This window comes from Colobus angolensis, unplaced genomic scaffold (assembly GCF_000951035.1).
Source record: "Colobus angolensis palliatus isolate OR3802 unplaced genomic scaffold, Cang.pa_1.0 Scaffold168, whole genome shotgun sequence".
In the NCBI taxonomy this organism is placed as follows: Eukaryota; Metazoa; Chordata; class Mammalia; order Primates; family Cercopithecidae; genus Colobus; species Colobus angolensis.
Genome location: NW_012114799.1, coordinates 2,992,510 through 3,011,441, shown reverse-complemented (window position 1 = coordinate 3,011,441; position 18,932 = coordinate 2,992,510). Strand labels below are relative to the sequence as shown.

Here is an 18,932-nt window from a genome sequence, read left to right as displayed (position 1 = left end):
TTCCCAGAACCCACTGGCTTCCTTCTGTTCCTCCAACAGCACATTTCACGACCTTTGCATATGGTGTTTTCTCTGCCTGCAGTGTCTGGCTCCCTTTTCTCTATATGGTTTCCTTCTCTTCCAAGTCTTAGCTCAAATATCACTTGGTTGGAGTCTTCTTCCGGAGTCCTCATGTGACATAGCTGCTCCTCCCAAAGTCTTTCCTATTACCTGTTTACTTCATAGCATGCAGCCAATGTGAAACCAATCTGTTCATTTATTTAGTATGCCCCTTTGACAGACTGTAAGCTCCTTGAGGTCAGTGGCTTTCCCCCTCTTGGTGATAACCATATCTGCAGCACTTAGAACAGCTCTTGGCATCTAACAGATGTTTAAAAATAGTTGTTAAATGAAGAAAAAATGAATAACTTTAAGATCTGTACATTTATTTCTACTTGGAAACAATGTATTTAGTTTTTCTTGGCTGAACATATTTGAGAATTCATGTATTTGATAGTGTCAAGTGTTCTAAATCATGGTTTAGCCTTGGTCAGGACACTTAAAAGCATAACCACTATGCTGCAACTTCCTGCAGTAGCAGAGATTTCTGCTTTGTTTTTAACATTCCCAGTGGTCTTGTTTAAATAACTTTTCAGTAGTCACCTGAAAATAAGTGTTTATTCAATAAGCATAAAACTTCTTAGCTAATTATCTATAACAGAATTACAGTATCTTAGAATCATAACAGTTTTTAGCTAGACAAGGACTTAGTATACCCTCTAGTCTAGCAAACATTTTGGAAATGTAAAAAGGCTTTTCAAGGCCACATGGGTAGATCCAGGATCAAAAGAAATCAGGACTGGTCCCTTTCCATTATGTGGGGTCAATGCCTATCTTTCTCCCAGCCCCTCACCTTATTGTAGTGAATATTTCTTTAAGAGCAATACATCATATATAGCATTTAATAAGAAACCTACATTTCTGAAAAGAAAATATCACTGTTAATCAAAGTTCTCAGTTTATTTCAAATCTATAGAAATGGAACAGTAGCTTTCATGGGTGCCTTAACATCGAAATCATTGCATACTATTCCATCGAAGGCTGCTATAATGTAGAAGCAGAGGCCTGCAGGGTAGACTTCAAAACAGAAAGGGAATAAAATACCAGATTCAGAGCAAAACAATATAAAATGATTTGTATAGGTCGTATTTTCTCCAGGTTAGCAAAGGAAACACCATTGCATATGAGCCTCATATGCAGAAACCACAAATTAAATCCATTGTAATAATCTATGGATTTTTCTGCTTACTTCTCACGTGACACATGAATTCTTTTTTTTTTTTTTTCAGATACGTTTCAGGAAAATAGTTTGATTTAGAGAAATAAATTTACATATACATTTCTATAGAGCAGAACACACCATACTTTTCATGTCTTTTTAGAAGCCAAAGATTTATGTTTAAGAATTAAAAAAAATATATACTGTTTTGTGTGTATATATGGAGCTGAAGAAAAATGGACATGTCCATTAGTGTATACAAGTACCCAGGGAATATGGATATATATTATATTTATATAAAATATTCCATATAGTTTAAAAACATTACTTTTGCTGGAACATGACTGTCATAAGACCAGTAAAATCAAGAACTGTTTTGTCTATTTTTTTTTTTTCTATGATGGGCAGAAACATTTGTATACAGTGGAACACAGACCCCAGTTTAGATGACTATGAAATTTAGGCCTTTTTTTCTGTGAGTAAGAGGATCGTAATGCTGACTCAGTGTAACGACCATTCTCTTCTGTGATTTGTTTACAAAACTATCATAGGATATGAGAAAAATAGTATTTACATATGATTGTAAGTCACAGAAGCAGAGAATCCTAGAACCGGAAGGGAACTTGGGATAATCTTTTGAAAATACTCCTTGTAGAGATAAGGACAGAGTCTCAGGATGCTGGGGCTGTGGTAGCGAGGTTTCATCTGTCTTTGTCTGCTTGTGCAGGAATACATGGACTCCAATAAATACATTGAGCATCTGCTGAGTCAGCTCGAGGAGCAACACAGGAGTCTCTGGAGGTGAGTTTAATTCATGTTCTTATTTGTTTGTTCATGCAGCATCCTTTAGAGCTTTGTTGATCTAAAATATTTCAGTTAGACTACAGAATGTATACTAAGTGCTTGTCTCACTAAAAACTGTTAGATTCTAAGAAACTGTCATCCTGGAATGGCAAAGCTGTAATGTGGAAGCTAGAACCCAAATTCTTTGATCCTTGCTTACTTCAAGATTTATTTAAGTTTTTCTCTAGTTAAAAAGTAGAACATTGCTGCTTTAAAGTCCAGCTTCTCTTCACATTAAAGGGGAATATTTTAATAATGCTGTTGTACAGCTATCCAATATTTAGTTTTTATTCTACATAGAGGGTTCTGACACTAGGTAAGGAAAATGTCTGAGAAGGTTTCTGCATGCATATTGGAAATGGTAGATTAATATCACAGAAGTCATATTGCCAAGTGATTCATTCCCTGGGGCCTCTTAGGAATTGAGATTGGCAAAGATGGTTGTAATATTATTATTTAGCTTTTTAGGGCACGTGCCATTATGTCTTTTGTAGGTGCTGCTATAGAACTTAAATTTCCTTTTTGAAGTTCCTATAGCTCTTACTTACTTTTTGAAATAAATATGCTGGTAGTTAAATACATGATGCCTCACATTGCACCAAAATTGTTTTATTAAGTACATTTGTCTCACCAACCCTCAGTAAGCCCCTAAAGTCATTAATTAATTAATTAATTAATTAATTATTGAGACAGAGTTTTGCTCTTGTTGCCCAGGCTGGAGTGTGATGGCAAGATCTTGGCTTACCACAGCCTCCACCTCCCAGGTTTAAGCAGTTCTCCTACCTCAGTCTCCCATGTAGCTGGGATTACAGGTGCCCACCACCATGCCCAGCTAATTTTCTTATATTTTTAGTAGAGATGGCGTTTCACCATGTTGGCCAGGCTGGTCTCGAACTCTTGACCTCAGGTGATCCACCCGCCTCGGCCTCCCAAAGTGCTGAGATTACAAGTGTGAGCCACCGGGCCCAGTCCCTTTATTTCTTTTCATCTCCTTGCAGAATGGGGAGAGTGCTCTCTCTGTACACAGAGATGGCAGGTAAACATTTACTAACTCTCTTGTTTTCTTGCTAGACCTCATCCAAATCCATCACCACTGGGCTCCTTGCCAGGCTGGGTTGCCTCTTCTTGTTGCACCATTGTAAAAATTCTAATAACCTCGAAATGTATCTTCTTTCAGGAATTCTAGGTCTTGGGTAAAGTACTATATAGTTTAATATGTTGTATTCTTATATTCGTTTTTCTACTGGAAGACAGACCTCTGATTATAGTAACAGAGAATATTCTATTTCTATACATAGAAAAACTGCTGGTAGGATACAACAAAAATTCAGTGAAGTCTGTCTGACACTAATGGACACACCAGTTAATTTTATGTAATTGATGCAATATTTGCTAGATTTGTTTTTGAGAACTATACCCTGATTCTGATAGTTTTCTTTTGCGAACCAATGTATTAATTAAATCAACAATAATGTATGTATGGTTGTGTCCTTTTAATTATATCTTCTATAGATCTCTTGGAAAGTATATTTTAAAAACTGTATAACCAATATAATGTTTTATTTCACCTATTTATAGTATTTTATTTTTCCCATCTTCCTAAAGAAAATTTTACAAAAAAATAATGAACGCCATCTGATGAAAGAAATTTCGAGTTTAATTTGGTTAGTAAGTGTATCTTACATGCATTATTATAGATGAATAATGGTTTCATGGGCTCTTTGAACCAAAATAACCTGCATGGAAAGGGCTATTTTTCTTACTTTCTTGAGGTAGCTAATAAAAACCTAGGTCTTCTCAGATATGATTAAATTAAACTTCCATTTCAGGCATGGAGTTAACATAAAGTGAGAGCTTAGAATTTTGTGTATAGTTACTTCCATTTTCCTTCACAAATGGAATTATTACTGCTGAGGAAGCAAAGCCTTATATATAGTGTCAGAGGATCTAATAAAAATGCTCCATTTAAATAACAATAGAAGGTAATAATGACACTTGGATAGTCAGAATAATTCCAGTGAAAAGATGGAAATGGGTGGTATTGAAAGAAAATGAACCCCAATAATAGCAGATTTATATACTATTTATTGAATCATGAAATTACTTTTGATTATATTTTTGCCAACAGATCCTGACTTCACTGACTTAAAGTGACAGGCTTTATGATGGTTATTACAATATCATAACAACAACTGTAGCCAAATTGTTTTTAGAGAACAATATGTGAGTGACAGTGAACAGTGTAGGAAATCCTTTCTGGTTATGATTAAATTTTTAAATGCTTATTCATAAGTTAGAATAGAATCTATGATATACAGAGGATCATGGGAATAGCATGTCATGTTCACAAGCATAACCAGATTGCCTGAAGTTAAACAAATGCTCCCATAAATCAGTATAGGCTCCTTCTCTGATTTTATATGCCTTTGATTTGTGGCTGCTACCATTGTCATGGAGTAGTGGGCTATTTGTCATTGATGCTAATGTTAACTGATGGCCTTCCATTTATACTGGAGCTAACTTATAACTTAGAGTCAAGTTCTGAATATCTAGATCTTCCAATAATAATAGTGGTCAGGATTAATTTATGGCTACCACCTTGGAGGACTGATCAAAAGCATGGTTGAAACAGAGCATACTCTTGTTGCCACTTGGTGGATGATAAGACTTGCATAAATAATATAGGATTAGGTGCAAAGATTTAAAAGTTTCCTTTTCTTCATGGAGGGGGCTGCTAGCCTTTCACCAAGTTTAGTTGGTTCTTAGAGCATAACCATCTGCTGTGACAAAAAAAAATATGTTGCAATAACACTTTTGAGATAACTGGTTATTTTGGGGTCTTGTCTAATATTCTACAGAAATAGACCTATAATCTATCTCTGCGTTTTCAAGTTGCAAAGGAATTTGTGGAGTTTATAAATAACTGTCTAGCAGGGAGCAGTCCTATAACTCAATTGTCTTTTTAATAGTAACAAATCCTTCCTAAAGAGGAAAACTCAGAATTCATCTAAAGAAGAGAATGGAGTCAGAATCTAGAACTTAGTCTAAGACTTGAGTATAAGTTGGGGTGAGTTTAATCTGCTCTGTATCTCCCTGCTTGATTTAAAACATACACACACACACACACACACACACACACACACAGCGACAACCTGTATACTAGTTCAGGTTGAAACACAACCATAATTTCCTGTACCTTTATTTGTTCTAATGTGAAAAGTTAGTACTTGGAGAAAAAGGATTTTTTTATATCATTTTTTACTATTTCTGATTTGGCTAAATATATTTGTGACTGACTAGAAACATAAAAGAGTGCTGAAAATGTCTCTCCTAACATGTGATAAAAAATCTTTATCCATTTGTGGCCTCATATTAAGAGTTTAGAATAAACAGACAGTTGGAAAATACAAATTGAATTTATGAATGCTTGTGGCATTGAAATTACTTTCAAGCCACAAATGTAAAATTATGTATAAAAAAGTGAGAGCAGAATAATACTATACAATAGGAAGAAAACTGGACTGGAGGTTTTGGGGACTTGGACTCTTGTCTGGCCTACAAAAACTGGCTGCTGGATAACAACTCTGAAATGGAGTTTTCTTATCTGTGAAAAGAAGGTATTAATTTAAGATTACTCAGCACTGAGATTATGAAATGGTGTCTAGAATATTATATTGCATTTATAAAACATGTTTTTTAATAACACTTAAATATTATGCAATGATACAGCTACATAACACATATATCATAGAAAGCTTCAAAGAACATGAGGATAAATGACTAATGTAACAATCTAACGATTTGCCAGTAGCTCAAGAAGATAATGTCCAAGTATTCACTTCAGATATTCTTTCTTTTCGTGTTAATGGGAGACTGGAGTTTTACAACTACCCAAATCAGCCTCCTCCAAGATTCAGAGGCCAGACTTTTTAGAAAATAGTTTGATGGTGGGGGTAGGGATGTTAGAGAATGGGGAGTACTGATTGGTTGTGTTGGGATGAAATCATAGGGAGTCAAAGCTGTCTTCTTGCACTGAGTCAGTTCCAGGGTGGGGGCTGCAAGACCTGAGGAGCCAGTTCACCACTCTGGGTGGTACCTGTTGATCCATGAGAATGCAGGGTCTGAAAAAACACCTCAAATACCAATCTTTGGTTTTGCCATAATGATGTTACTCATACGAGCAACTAGGGAGGTGAGGAATCTTGTGGCCTCTGGCTGCATGACTCCTGAGCCATAATTTCTAATCTTGTAGTTAATTTGTTTGTTTTATAAAGGCAGTTGGTCTGGTCCCCAGGCAAGGAGGGGTCTGTTTCAGGAAAGGACTGTTATCATCTTTGTTTTGTTTCAAATGTTCACAAGTCAAACTGGTGCGAGTTTTATCAAAAGTCTTACGGTAATGAAGAATGAGTAAGTAGGTCTGCATGGTCAAAATCAAATGACAAAATCTACTGAATGCAGAGTGCTAGCTACCAATCACAGATTCCAGATCACCTAAGCCTCATTTGAACAAGCTATATCTGCACTAGGGTTTCTCAACCAAGGCACTGTCGACATTTGGGGACAGACAATTCTTCGTCACAGGGGAGGATGTTTAGGATGATCCCTGGCTTTTACACCACCTGCCCGTAGTACCCCTCAGTTGTGACAACAAAAATGTCTCTGGGCATATTTCAAGGGTTCCCTAAGGGACAAAATCATCCCCTCTCGCAGTTGAGCATCAGTGATCTAAATAATCTATGCAAGCATTTTCCTGAGTATATTCCAAGGAACACCAATATTCCGTGTCACTATGTCATAGATACTTTAAGAAAAATGAAGGTACTCCATGGTCAAATAAATTTTAAAAATTTTAGATAAAACCAAGTCTTAAACGTTTTGTTTTAATTGTAGAACTTCTCAGAGCCATTAATCCTACTAACATGTGCTACGTATATGCAAATATTGGATATAAAATATCATTTTTACTTTAAAAATAAAACTCTGATCCTATCTTTCTTAGAGCATCTACTCCAAGGCTGCAAGGAACATATCGAGGGAAGTGGTGATCTATCTAACTGCTATGCAAATATAGAATACATATGACTTGTACCACCTGCTTCACTGGTACTGGGCTGGGTGACTTAAGGGCATCTAACAGTGTGAGGAGTCTGGGTTGTTGGTAAAAGGGGAAAGTCAGCCTGTAGAAACCTCAATGCCAAGTTCCTCACTCATTTCCTGAGGGGAAGTCAAAGCCTCAGTACAAACTTCCAAGAATCTAAACTACTGATTACAAACTGTTTGCCCAAGTAAAGGACTTAACTCCTGCTTCCCAAGGCGGGGGAACTAATGGTTTCCTACATCATCAGGGGGAGTAAAAGACTAAATTTTAAAGCATGTATAGGTCCCTGGTTAGAAGAAGATCCTGTAAGGCTCATCCCTTCTAGCAAAAAAAGATAATTACTTTTATATATCCAAAATGTTTTAAATGGAATTTTACCTTTCCTTTCTGGCTTGCATGTGATTCTTATTCTAAGAGAAGAAATAGAAAAACATTGGGTAAAAACTTTGCTTTCATTCTCCTTATGATTCAAATATGTCTTAACTAAGTAGAATGGACATTGAAATAAAATGATCCATGCTCAAAATACTCATTCATGTTCCCCATAATTTTGATATATCTATACATTTTTAGCTAGAGGTTAATGGCTCTGGTGCCTCTAAAGTTTCCTCTAGCTCTAAATTGAGAGAGAGAAATTGCTTGCTGGGAGGCCACATGCCATTATTCTATCCTTGAGAAAGAAATATTCTTTGCTAAAATGTTATCTAGAAATTATCTTGTAGTTGTAAAATATAGGTAAGAAACAAAAGCAGACATGCTTTCTGAGCAGAGTCAGGCCCAGAGCCTCTTGAAGATGTACCTTCTGTGTATCCTGGATCTTAGCATCCTATCATCCAGACATCTTAAGAATTAGCATGCCTCTACCCTCATGGGGTTAATTTATGTAGACTAAGGAGACGCCAAGTATTAAACAGGTTGCCTTCACTGTAATCATAGACCTCCACTGGGAGCTCTTAATTGGCAACAAGTAAAACTGCTCTGCATGAATTCTTAATGGTGGACACTGAATAAAATAAGAACTATGATTTGTTTTGCAAATCTCTCAAGAGAAAAAGAGGCTGTCTCTTGGGGAGAGAATGTGTAGCAAACAAAGAGAGAGCTCAGTGCGCTGTAATAGCAATAAAAGCTCTGAAAGCAAAACATCATGCTATGCCAACTCAATAACAGCACATGGTTTACTGTTCTGCATCCCTGATTCACCCTGCTGAGGTCAAAGGAGACCAGGGCTAGCGAGCCTCACATTATCTTTGCCTGTTCTCAACCCTTGGGATGAATTCCTAAATCATAGCTGTATTCTCAGTGAAATGCAGACCCCAGAGCCACCCTGGAAACCCATCAATGTCACTCCCCAATTACCCACCAGGAGTTGTTTCAGAGATGCAGACAGTCCCAGACCCCTGCCAAGATAAGAGTCTGGCCTCTCAGCTATGCCCTCTGTCCAGCACAAGGGAGATGAAACCAGGGCTCTCAAAATTGGGTATTGCTACATGCTTCAATGGTTATGTTATTCCTGAACAGTGGTATGGGATAAGCTATCCACCAAAGGATACTTATTATAGACTGCTGGTCCTACTTTAGAGAAGCAAGGGAGTGTTTAGGTTTTTTCTCATATCCATAAAGCCACCGATGAAATAACATCACTGTCTTCCAAGAACCATTTTTCCAACAACAGGGTTTAGTAGAACTAAGTCCAGAAAGACATCTGGTGTGACTGAACCAGATCACCCAGAAGATCTGACCTTGCCCGTTAGGATCGATCCTCATTGTAGTTTCCTTTGGTGACCTGTATGTGATATGCATGTGTCTACTTAGGGGGTGTCTAGAATTTGAATCCAGGTTTTCTAGGGCAAGGAGACACAAAAAGGGTCAGGGTAAAACTCTGTACTCACTTTCTATCCATGATTTCCTGTTTCTTATCAGATCTGCCCACTGTTCTTTAATCCATCAGAGAACATATATTTAGGCCCTAACCTTGGGAGTTTATCCCTTCCTCTTCACTGTAAACATTGTTTGCAAGAAATATTTCACATTTATCAGGATTATTCCACTGGGGCTTTGAGGGATGGAGGGGGTTCTATAAAACATATTTTAGTAGACTGTCCTTCAGAGGTCCAAAGAAGGCTTCTCAGAGGAGCTGGCATTATGAACCAAGGCTTGGTTAGGAGCAGAATTGGAGTGACGGCTGATGAAGAGTCAGTAATGGAATGCATTGAATTTGAATTGTCTTTAAGAGTTTAAGCTCTAACAGTACAGAGGATGATGAGAAATTCAGGACTAGGATCTTTATAGTTAATAAATAAACCACTGTATAGATGGAGTCACTATTAACCAACAAAGTTATAAAATTGATCCCTAATGTAACCGGGGAAATATCCTTATTTAAAAGATAGATTTACTGCCACCGCAAGAAGCTTGGATTTGAATCATACTGTACAAGGAGGCCCATACATGATTTAAAAACTCCACTTCTAGTTTAAACAGGTTTATATTCTTCAAGAAACACTCCAAAAGTACCAAAAAATATCCCAACATCAATATGATTTGGGGGTCACCCAGAGAAATTTACCACTATTTAATCTAAAGACAGTTAGCTTAAAACACACTTTTGTTATTTTTCGATCCATGCTTATCTTAATATGACAGCCAGGAACCTAATGTGGTTTATTATCTGAAATTAAAATAAAAGGCCTCAGGCAAAAGGCATTTTGTAGATTTATTTGGGGTAATAAAGATCACAAATATTCCCTACTAAGTTGAAAGAAGAAAAACTCCAGCAGGCAACAGTGTAAATGGCCCCCTTGACATATATGCATGTATTAAGGCTGAATTGTACTCACAGTAAGAAGTGACAAAGTACCTCTTTTTTTTTTTTTTTTTTTTAATCTGGAAGGAGAAATGAAATGGGTAATTTACCGTTGCCTTCTATTTAATTTTAATTTTAATGGAAAAATTCACTAACTTGTTAGGGCATGAGCATACTTACGACTTATTTTTTAAAAAAGAACTGTTAGGATATAACTCTGTATCTCTCTCCAAATGGGTAACTCTGGATTAAAAAGAAGTCATTTGTTTGCTTACTATCTCCTCCCCCCTGATCCATCCCATTCTTCTTAATTTTTCCATATTCAGAGACCTGAGAGGGAGTTCCAGTATCCTACCTCCACTCTCCAACCCTGGGGAGAGATGTTTGGTCCTCTCCAAAAAGAAGAAATACAAAATGTATTTTTTCCTTCGAAGTTTTAACTATGCTACAGTAGACAATTTTAGATTTTTAAAATTTCATGATGAAAATCAAGGCCTAAAATACTCTGTGTGTGTGTGTGTGTTTTCACTTGGATAAAGTAAATTAGAGAACAATTATAGACATGTAGATCAAGTTACTTTTACAAACAATCAGGGCTTAACCTACAAGGCTGAAAGTGGTATTTACGGAGAAGGTTTTGATAATTTTGGCAAGACCAACGTACACTTGAATTCAGAATGGAGCTTATATGGTTTGGATTTGTGTCCCTGCCCAAATCTTATGTGGAATTATAATCCCCAGGACTGGAGGAGAGGGGACAAGTGGGAGGTGACTGGATCATGAAGGTGAATTTCCCCCTTGCTGTTCTTGTGATAGTGAGTGAACTCTCACGAGATCTGGTGGTTGAAAAGTGTGTAGCTCCTCCACCTTTGCTCGCTTCCTTCTTCTCCGGCCATGTAAGATGTGCCTGCTTTGCCTTCCTCCATGATCGTAAGTTCCCTGAGGCCTCCCCACCCTTGCTTCCTGTACAGCCTGTGGAACTGTGGATCAGCTAAATGTCTTTTCTGCATAAATTACCCAGTCTCAAGTAGTTATGGTTTTTTTTTTCCCTTTTTCATCTTTTTGCCTTTTCCTTCCCATTGTCTTCCTTGCTACTAATCCTTAGAAAATTCACCCTCTGTTTGGCAGCCCGGGTCATTGTTATTTGTTATCATATCACCATAAAAAAACTATTTGAGGCCAGGTGACGTGGCTCATGCCTGTAATCCTAGCACTTTGGGAGGCTGAGGCAGGTGGATCGCTTGAGGTCAGGAGTTCAAGACCTGCCTGGCCAACGTGGTGAAACCCCGTCTCTACTAAAAGTACAAAAATTAGCCAGAAATCACTTGAACCTAGGAGGTGGAGGTTACAGTGGGCCGAGATCATGCCACTGCAGTCCAGCCTGGGCAACAGAACAAGAGTCTGCCTCCAAAATAAAGGGAAGAACCAACCGTAAAAATAAATTATAAGTATTTTATTACCTAGCTCCTTTAAATAGCTTGATAATAGCAATATTTTTTCTCTTTATCCCTTAAAATATTACTGATATACACTGTAATCTAGTTGGGGCTGGTATTTAATGACACACCAGTACAATCAGAGGCTGTATTCTAACTGTTTGGTGATTTTGTCATACCATTGCTAAGTTTTAAAAAAATGAACCCTGGTTCATCTTCCACAATATGGAGTTTAAGTCCTGACTCTGTGGTCTTGCAAAAGTCATTTAGGCTTTCTGGGCCTGAGTTTCCCATTGGTAATGAGAATGGTTTGAAAGAAATGACTTAGGCAGTTATTTCTTAAGAGTTAAAAATCTATAATTTTTACCTATCATCTAGGTAGGCCAGTTGAAGGGTTGAATGATGAAGATAGAAGAGAAGTGATAGATGCATAAAATGGTTGGAAGTGGCAGTTTCCCTCCTTGAAAGAAGGCAGATATTAATTTATGAACCTAGTTTTCTTTATGCACTAACTCTTGGACTGTCTCTTGGCACCAAACCTTCTGAGATAATGAAACAGCATGCTGGCAGACCCAGGGCACCAGAGCAAGGTCAGAGGCTGTGACCACTTTCAAAAGATTTTCCAGGAAATTATTCTATTGAATAATGTTTAAGTTTCCACAGAAGCTATAAGCAGAGCATGGTGCAAAAAGAATTTAATTGTACAATATTAAAAAACAGAGCAGCAACTCTGAGGTTATGGTCCCTATTAAAGGAAATTGCGTTGTCTGACGCTGTCTCTTCAATATTCTCTAGAAATTCAGACTCCCTGGCTAATTGAAAGCCAAATATGTATTTACCTGGATTTATTCAGTTATGTTGGCAAATTGATTTTCTTGTTTCTCTGCTTTGGAAGTAGAAATATGGAATGCCACTCTAAAATAGAAATTCTTTAACGTTACAACTGAGCAAAAGTTCTTAGAGTTGGATCAGATGTACACATTTAGGACTTTTGCTTTTGGGACCATTTGTCCCCACGATGACATAATTCAAAATGCACCAAAAGTCCCATCTATCAAAAAATATTTCTCCCGCTGGATGAACTGAAATTCCCATGCTCAGAAAAAAAAAAAAGGTCATCCAGAAAGTCAGCCCTGAAATTTGCCTTTGCCACTTGAGAATTCTAGCATCACTCTCTTAGCTCCTCATAATATCTCATCAGGGATTCATTTGCACACTAATACCCATGGAAATCCGAGTCCTGCAATTTTTTTCTGTAAAACCAAGCATGTTTAGAATTGGAGAAAGGAAGTTGTAATAGCAATGTTATGGTACAAATCCAAATATTTCTATTTGTAACCACACACATGTCCCTACCAACCTTGACCTCCTTTATTACTCATTATTCCTACACACGCACTCCTTTGTGGCCTTTCTCTCCATTCCACATGGACAATCCCTAACCATCCTTCAAGTTTCCTGTCTCCCTACATCCTCACATGCATTCCTCAGCCCACCTGGGCCCAGTCTTCCCTGCTGAACTTGAGACTATTTCATATAAGTATACATAATGACGTATATCTTGTAAAAATTATAAAATTATTTCATGTACCTTAGTATTGACTCTACAAATATTGAAGGTGCCTGGCCTTACACTTCTGTTACACATCAAAGGATGGCTAACACAGGGTTGAACATAACAGGTGTTTAGCTAACACACATTGATTGATTTTCTTGAACAGGGAAATTAAAAGTTGTCAGCAATCAGACAATTGCATTGGAAGGTTTCTTGTTTCTCTGCTTTGGTAATAGAAATATGGATGGGGTCAGTTGCTAGTTAGACCATATCAAGAGCACTTAATTTGGATGTCAGTTACAGACACTACAATCCAAAGAGTATCCACAAAGCTGGTGACTAAAATGGTACAAGGTTCAGTATACTGAATTAATAATGGTGCAAGGAATTGGAGATGTTTTGCTTGACAAATAGAAGACTAAGGGATGGATAGACCTAATAATTGTGTGAAAATGGAATGAGTTGTCTTGTGGAGAAGAAATTTAGAACTAGAAAGGGCATTTCTCACACTTATTACCATCCCGAGGAAGGTATTCTTGAGATAGTGAGTTCTGTACCACTGCAAACATCAAAGCAAAGTGGTCGTCTTTCAGATATAGTGTGGGATGGATTCTGCTACATTGGATAGGAAGACATCAGACACCTCTTCTATTGAATGACTCAACATCTGCCTTTCACCCTTTGGCTCTAATGCTGTCATCAGTAGCTCCACTTATAACATCTACTCCCTGTTCTGTGTACCATTCCTCTTAAATGATTTATATAAAGACACTTTTTCATGTTTTTTTCTCAGTCTTTACTGCTTCAAAGGAAGCAATGTAGGTTCCTTCATTGGTCCTCATACAACTTGTTTTTCAGATTTCATTTAGTTATGGCCACCTGTTGGACAGATTATAGTTTGTCAGTTTGCCTCTTGACATGTGAGGCTCCAGTATAACCAAAATATATTTTTATTATGACCAGATTACAAGTCAAGTTTTAATTATCCTTTGAGAGAGGGTTGTTATTCTAACTAACTTTATGATTGTTTCCCCTAGTGGTACTAATTGTTAATAACCTTTAGGCAAAATACCTAAAATTCCAGCATTGCATCATGCATATCCAATTACTCTCTTGTGAACTCAAAGAATATAAGTCATTATTTCAGGAAAGGGCAAAGAGTGTTTTAAATTTAGAAAATCCATTCCTTTCTTTTTTTCTCCACTACTCCTATACTTCCTCCACCCACTTTTAATTGCCTTGTCCTGTTTCAGATCTTCCTTTTTCCAATGCCAAGACTTTATTTGTGGTTAAGAAGTCACAGAAGAATTAATAATTATAAGTAAATTAGATCATTCCTGACCTTTTATTAGAAGATTACTCTAGCTTTCAGAAGGAAGGGTGTGAGTTTTAGCTCATCAATTAAATGAACAATTACTAATTTAACCTTTATAATTTCAGTGTTAAGGAATATTGGGAAGGATGGTTCTAGAACAAAGAAACAGCTCATGAGAAAATATGTACCTGGAGCACAGCCACAGCCAAAGTGAATTGAACTTTTGGGTTCCCTGCTGTAGACTGAGTTGGGTACCGTAGGTGTTTGCCATGGTACACATTTAAGATTCTTTGAGTTGCTCCAATATTGTGATGGTGGTATGTGCATTTTATAAAGGAAGACACCACTTTTTGAAGATATATTGTGCTAAGGGTTTCAGATCATTTATTTCAGAAATCCAGTTCCACCATCCCCTCTGTGTGCTCCTCCCTCATCCCACCCGACCACCCAAATCCCTGAGAGATTTATATCTGGCCCATTTATTACATTAGCAAGAGAGTTTATTTTTCTAGCTGATTGCTAAACCAGTATACTATAGAAATTCCATTGCCAAGCAGTTTTAAAGAGAACTATTATCTTCCTCATCATAATTTTAAAGTTAGCATTTGAAAATCACTTTCAACTTTGGATAACAAATGAAAAATGATTATGTAAAGTTTACATTCATCTTTGTCACATTGGTGAAAATTTTGCAATAAATACAGTATAGATTATTTTTCCTGTCAAATGCTTGCTAGACGTTGGAGTATATTAATTAGCTGGACCACTGTCAGATGTGGTCTGTGATATTTTCACAGAGAAAGCTTGAGCTGAGATTGGGTGAAAGGCAAAAAGCAGATTCACTTGTCAGCAGGAAGCATTCTGAAGGGGGCCTGTTAGGGTGGCTTGGGAAGATCATTTTGGGAACAAGATATGTATATATGATAGAGGGTTTCTGACACTTCTGGGCTGGTGAGATCTTGTTGCAAAGGAACATGTAATTAGGCTCACATTCCACTGTGGGTTGGGAATGGGCATGCTCTTGATATATGAATAATGTAAGGACATGCTTATAATGCAGTGAGAAGAGATTTTTGAATTGCTGCATGAATGTTTGTCTGTGTTGATGGGCAATCCACAAAAAGTTCAGAGGTTCAGGATGTCTGGAAGGTTTCCTGCTTTTCATCTGAGCAAACCAAAGAAGAAAGTGTGGATAAATCCTTATGAAAACTTTCTCATGGGTTTTCAAAGTCCTGAGTCTTCATGTAAAGTCAGAATCTGGAAATGTCCCTTATGCTCCTGTTTGGGAATAAAACGTTAGATATAGTTGTCTTGGTTAATATACAGATAGAGATTGGTTCCTTGAATGTCCATCTTCTATTCACAATCCAGCAACCTAGCAGTTTCTCATGACTTCCAAAACACAGCCTTTGGAGATTTTCACAAACAGAAGCAAGAATTGCCACGGTGCATCATGGCCACGTGCCATCTGTCTTTGGCAGAGTTGGCAAAGCAAGGACTTCTTTGATGTCAACTTCAAACATGCATAACATGACCCACACATACTATTTTTTTCTTATTAACTATGATGGGCTGGTCATTAATTTATATAAGCCATTTAAAATCTATTTTTATTTCCAACTTCTCCCACCTCCTGTTGGGTAAAGAGTTCCATCAACTTAATCCCTACTCTGTGGGGTAGGGCTTCCTTTTATTTGTCCTAAACACAAACAAGCTTGAATTGGTGACTCCTAAATTAGCCATTTTAGGGGTTAGTAATTAATTCTATGCTTATTCTATTTATATTCAATCATATATATACACACACACACACACACACACACACACACAATCTTATACGCATCATTCACCTTGCTTCTGACACAGAATACTCACAGAGCAACCACAAGAGTAACCCTGGACTCATTTTTGTTGTTTTCTTGATTATTTTATCTTTTAAAGTAACAAATACATTCAGTATTAGGATATGAGTTCTACAAGTTCTTGAGTCTGCCACTCTACAATTATGAGTAATTAATTTGATCACTGGATTCTTTATCTATAAAGCAAAAATTTAACTTAAAATTCCTTTGCAGGGCTGGGCATGGTGGCTCACACCTGTAATTCTAGCACTTTGGGAGGCCGAGGTGGGTGGATCACCTGAGGTCAGGAGTTTGAGACCAGCCTGGCCAACATGGTGAAACCCTGTCTCTACTAAAAATACAAAAAGTAGCTGGGCATGGTGGCAGGTGCCTGTAGTCCCAGCTACTCGGGGGGCTGAGGCAGGAGAATCGTTTGAACCCTGGAGGTGGAGGTTGCAGTGAACCAAGATCGTGCCATTGCACTCCAGCCTTGGCAAACAGAATGATACTCTGTCTCAAAAAAAAAAGAAAAAAATCCTTTTCAGCTTTATTATCTTTTGAATTTGTGACCATCTAGAAAAATGTGAACTGCAGAGCTTTACATTTAAATATTACAGAAATAAAATTAACATCAAATATTATAGTTAATGTTTTGGGGAAATAATAGGGAGTCAGAAATATAAAATTATAGAATGATTTTAGAATTATGTCTATAGAATCTATAGAATGACAGAAATACATACAAATTATAGAATGAGACAGTCTAGTGTGTGCTGCTGAATTACTGGGGGTGAACAAAGGACAAAGTTTCCTTATTAAAAAACAAAAACTATTTCTCCTCTACCTCCTTCAAATGGTCGATCTTACCCATTTTTCTGGCTGCTCATGATATTAAGTTATCTTATTCATTGTATCCATTGTCATCCCTTCCTCTTCTTTAAAATCTCATTTAAAATGCCATCTCCGCCAAAATGTATTCCCAAATTCCATATTAAAAATGAACTTCTGCTTCTTCTGTACTCCCATAACGTTCTGCATATGTATGCAGTATAAAACTTACTTCATTCTGATTTATGTTACAAGTAGGTTAATACCCTATGTCTTTCTTGTTCAACAGTAAGCCCCTGGAAGAGGAAAATCATGTCTGTTTATCTTGGCATCTCCTTGGTGTCTAACAGTCAAGGATTGTTTTAATACATATGGATGATCATGGATTCAGAGCAATCTCATTGGTGCCAGTACTGAGGAAACAGGAGTTCTGGTAGGAATGAACCATGTCATTAGTCTACCAGTTGCTCTGTTTCTTCATAATTGGTGGGTTGACTTTCGCTTTGCTCCCATTTCTCTTCTTTGTTGCCTTAGCTCTTTCTAGTGGGAGTCATTACTTGAACTCCTATTTAGCCTGCTGTAAGCCTTCTAAACCACAGATTAGAAGGGATTCATTCATATACTGTATTACCCAAATATACATGCTATATGATAGCCCTATTCAACATCTTCCACTGATTGCATCCATGTTATATGTTATATGATCACACCCTAAATTCATCCTCTGACCTTCACATTACAAAAGTCCTGTTTTCAGTTTAGGTGTCTTTATCCCCCTTATCCTCCAGTTCCCATTAAAAATAAATCATTGCTCTGTTAATGGCTTGTTTCATACCTTCTGGATCAGTGTTACTTACAAGGAAATCCTAGCATCTTTGATCTCTTTCATTTGGTCATGGGCCTTTTCTCAAGAATGTCTGTTGTAGGTATCCCTACTGGGTCCAGGTCAGCATTCCTAAGACTGCTCACTTTTGTTTTTGCCCTCATCTCTGCTCTTGGCACTGAAGACCAGGGTGGCAGGTACAAAAGTTAAAAAGAAATAATAATGCTTTGTTATTATATGACAGTACTGTTCTAAGCACTTTACAAGTATTAAGTCATTTAATCATCATAGTTTTATCAGATTTAGTCTTCCCATTTTGCAGATGAGGGAAATGAAGCACAGACATTAATTAACTATTTTGGCCAGAGGGCTGGGTCTTTAATCATTACCCTAAACATTTGATGAGTTGTCAGTAAATATGTCCAGCCCTCTTCCTTATAGGCACGTGGTAGAATTGCAACTCCTGCTCCTCTGTGGCTAGATGGGGCCATGTGACACATCCTGGCCAATGAGTTGTTAGCAAAAGTGACATTCCAAGTTGAAACATTTAACTGTGGATCTGCAACTGCCCAACATGCTCTTTCCTTCTTGCATGGCAACCAGCAGCTCTCAAGATGGTGGTTTCTCTAATGCTGGGGTCATAGAGTGATTACCATGAGCAGAGTCCCCGCCAACAGGTAGTATGAAGAAGAAATAGGCATTTATTTCAAGCCACTGAGATCTAGGGGTTGTCACCATGGTATAACCCAGCCTATCCTTCCAAAATATTCTGCCTACACAGGCCAAAATAGTAGAAAGGCAGAACACATTCTCTGTGTTCCTAGAATATAGTTCTTAAAAGTTAAGAACTTGTGATGGTGCTAACATTTTTCAATTCCATAGGTATCAATTTCAGCTTTGGTTCTTTCCTTTACATTAATTTCCAATATCTCTCCAGAATACCTCTCAAAACTCTGTTCCTTTCATAAGAAATTCTGAGGCCCAGGCTTCTTGATATTTTTAACAGTTTAATTACCAAATAGTGACTTTGTAATTTTAAGATTTTATAAGATATTTTAGAAATTCGGCAACTATTGTAGTCCTAGTTCATAAAAATAAATAGACTGAAAAAACCCAAGTTTACATTTTGAAA

General features: G+C 37.3%; 1 protein-coding gene across 1 annotated transcript in view; it reads left to right on the top strand.

Moving 5' to 3' along the window:
* Nucleotides 1-18,932, top strand: part of NCKAP5 (NCK-associated protein 5) — an 846,875-nt gene that overhangs the window by 201,953 nt on the left and 625,990 nt on the right. The window contains exon 2 of the mRNA XM_011937715.1: nucleotides 1,986-2,059. Within this exon, the coding sequence (XP_011793105.1) occupies nucleotides 1,986-2,059 (74 nt within the window). The remainder of the gene's footprint in view (nucleotides 1-1,985; nucleotides 2,060-18,932) is intronic.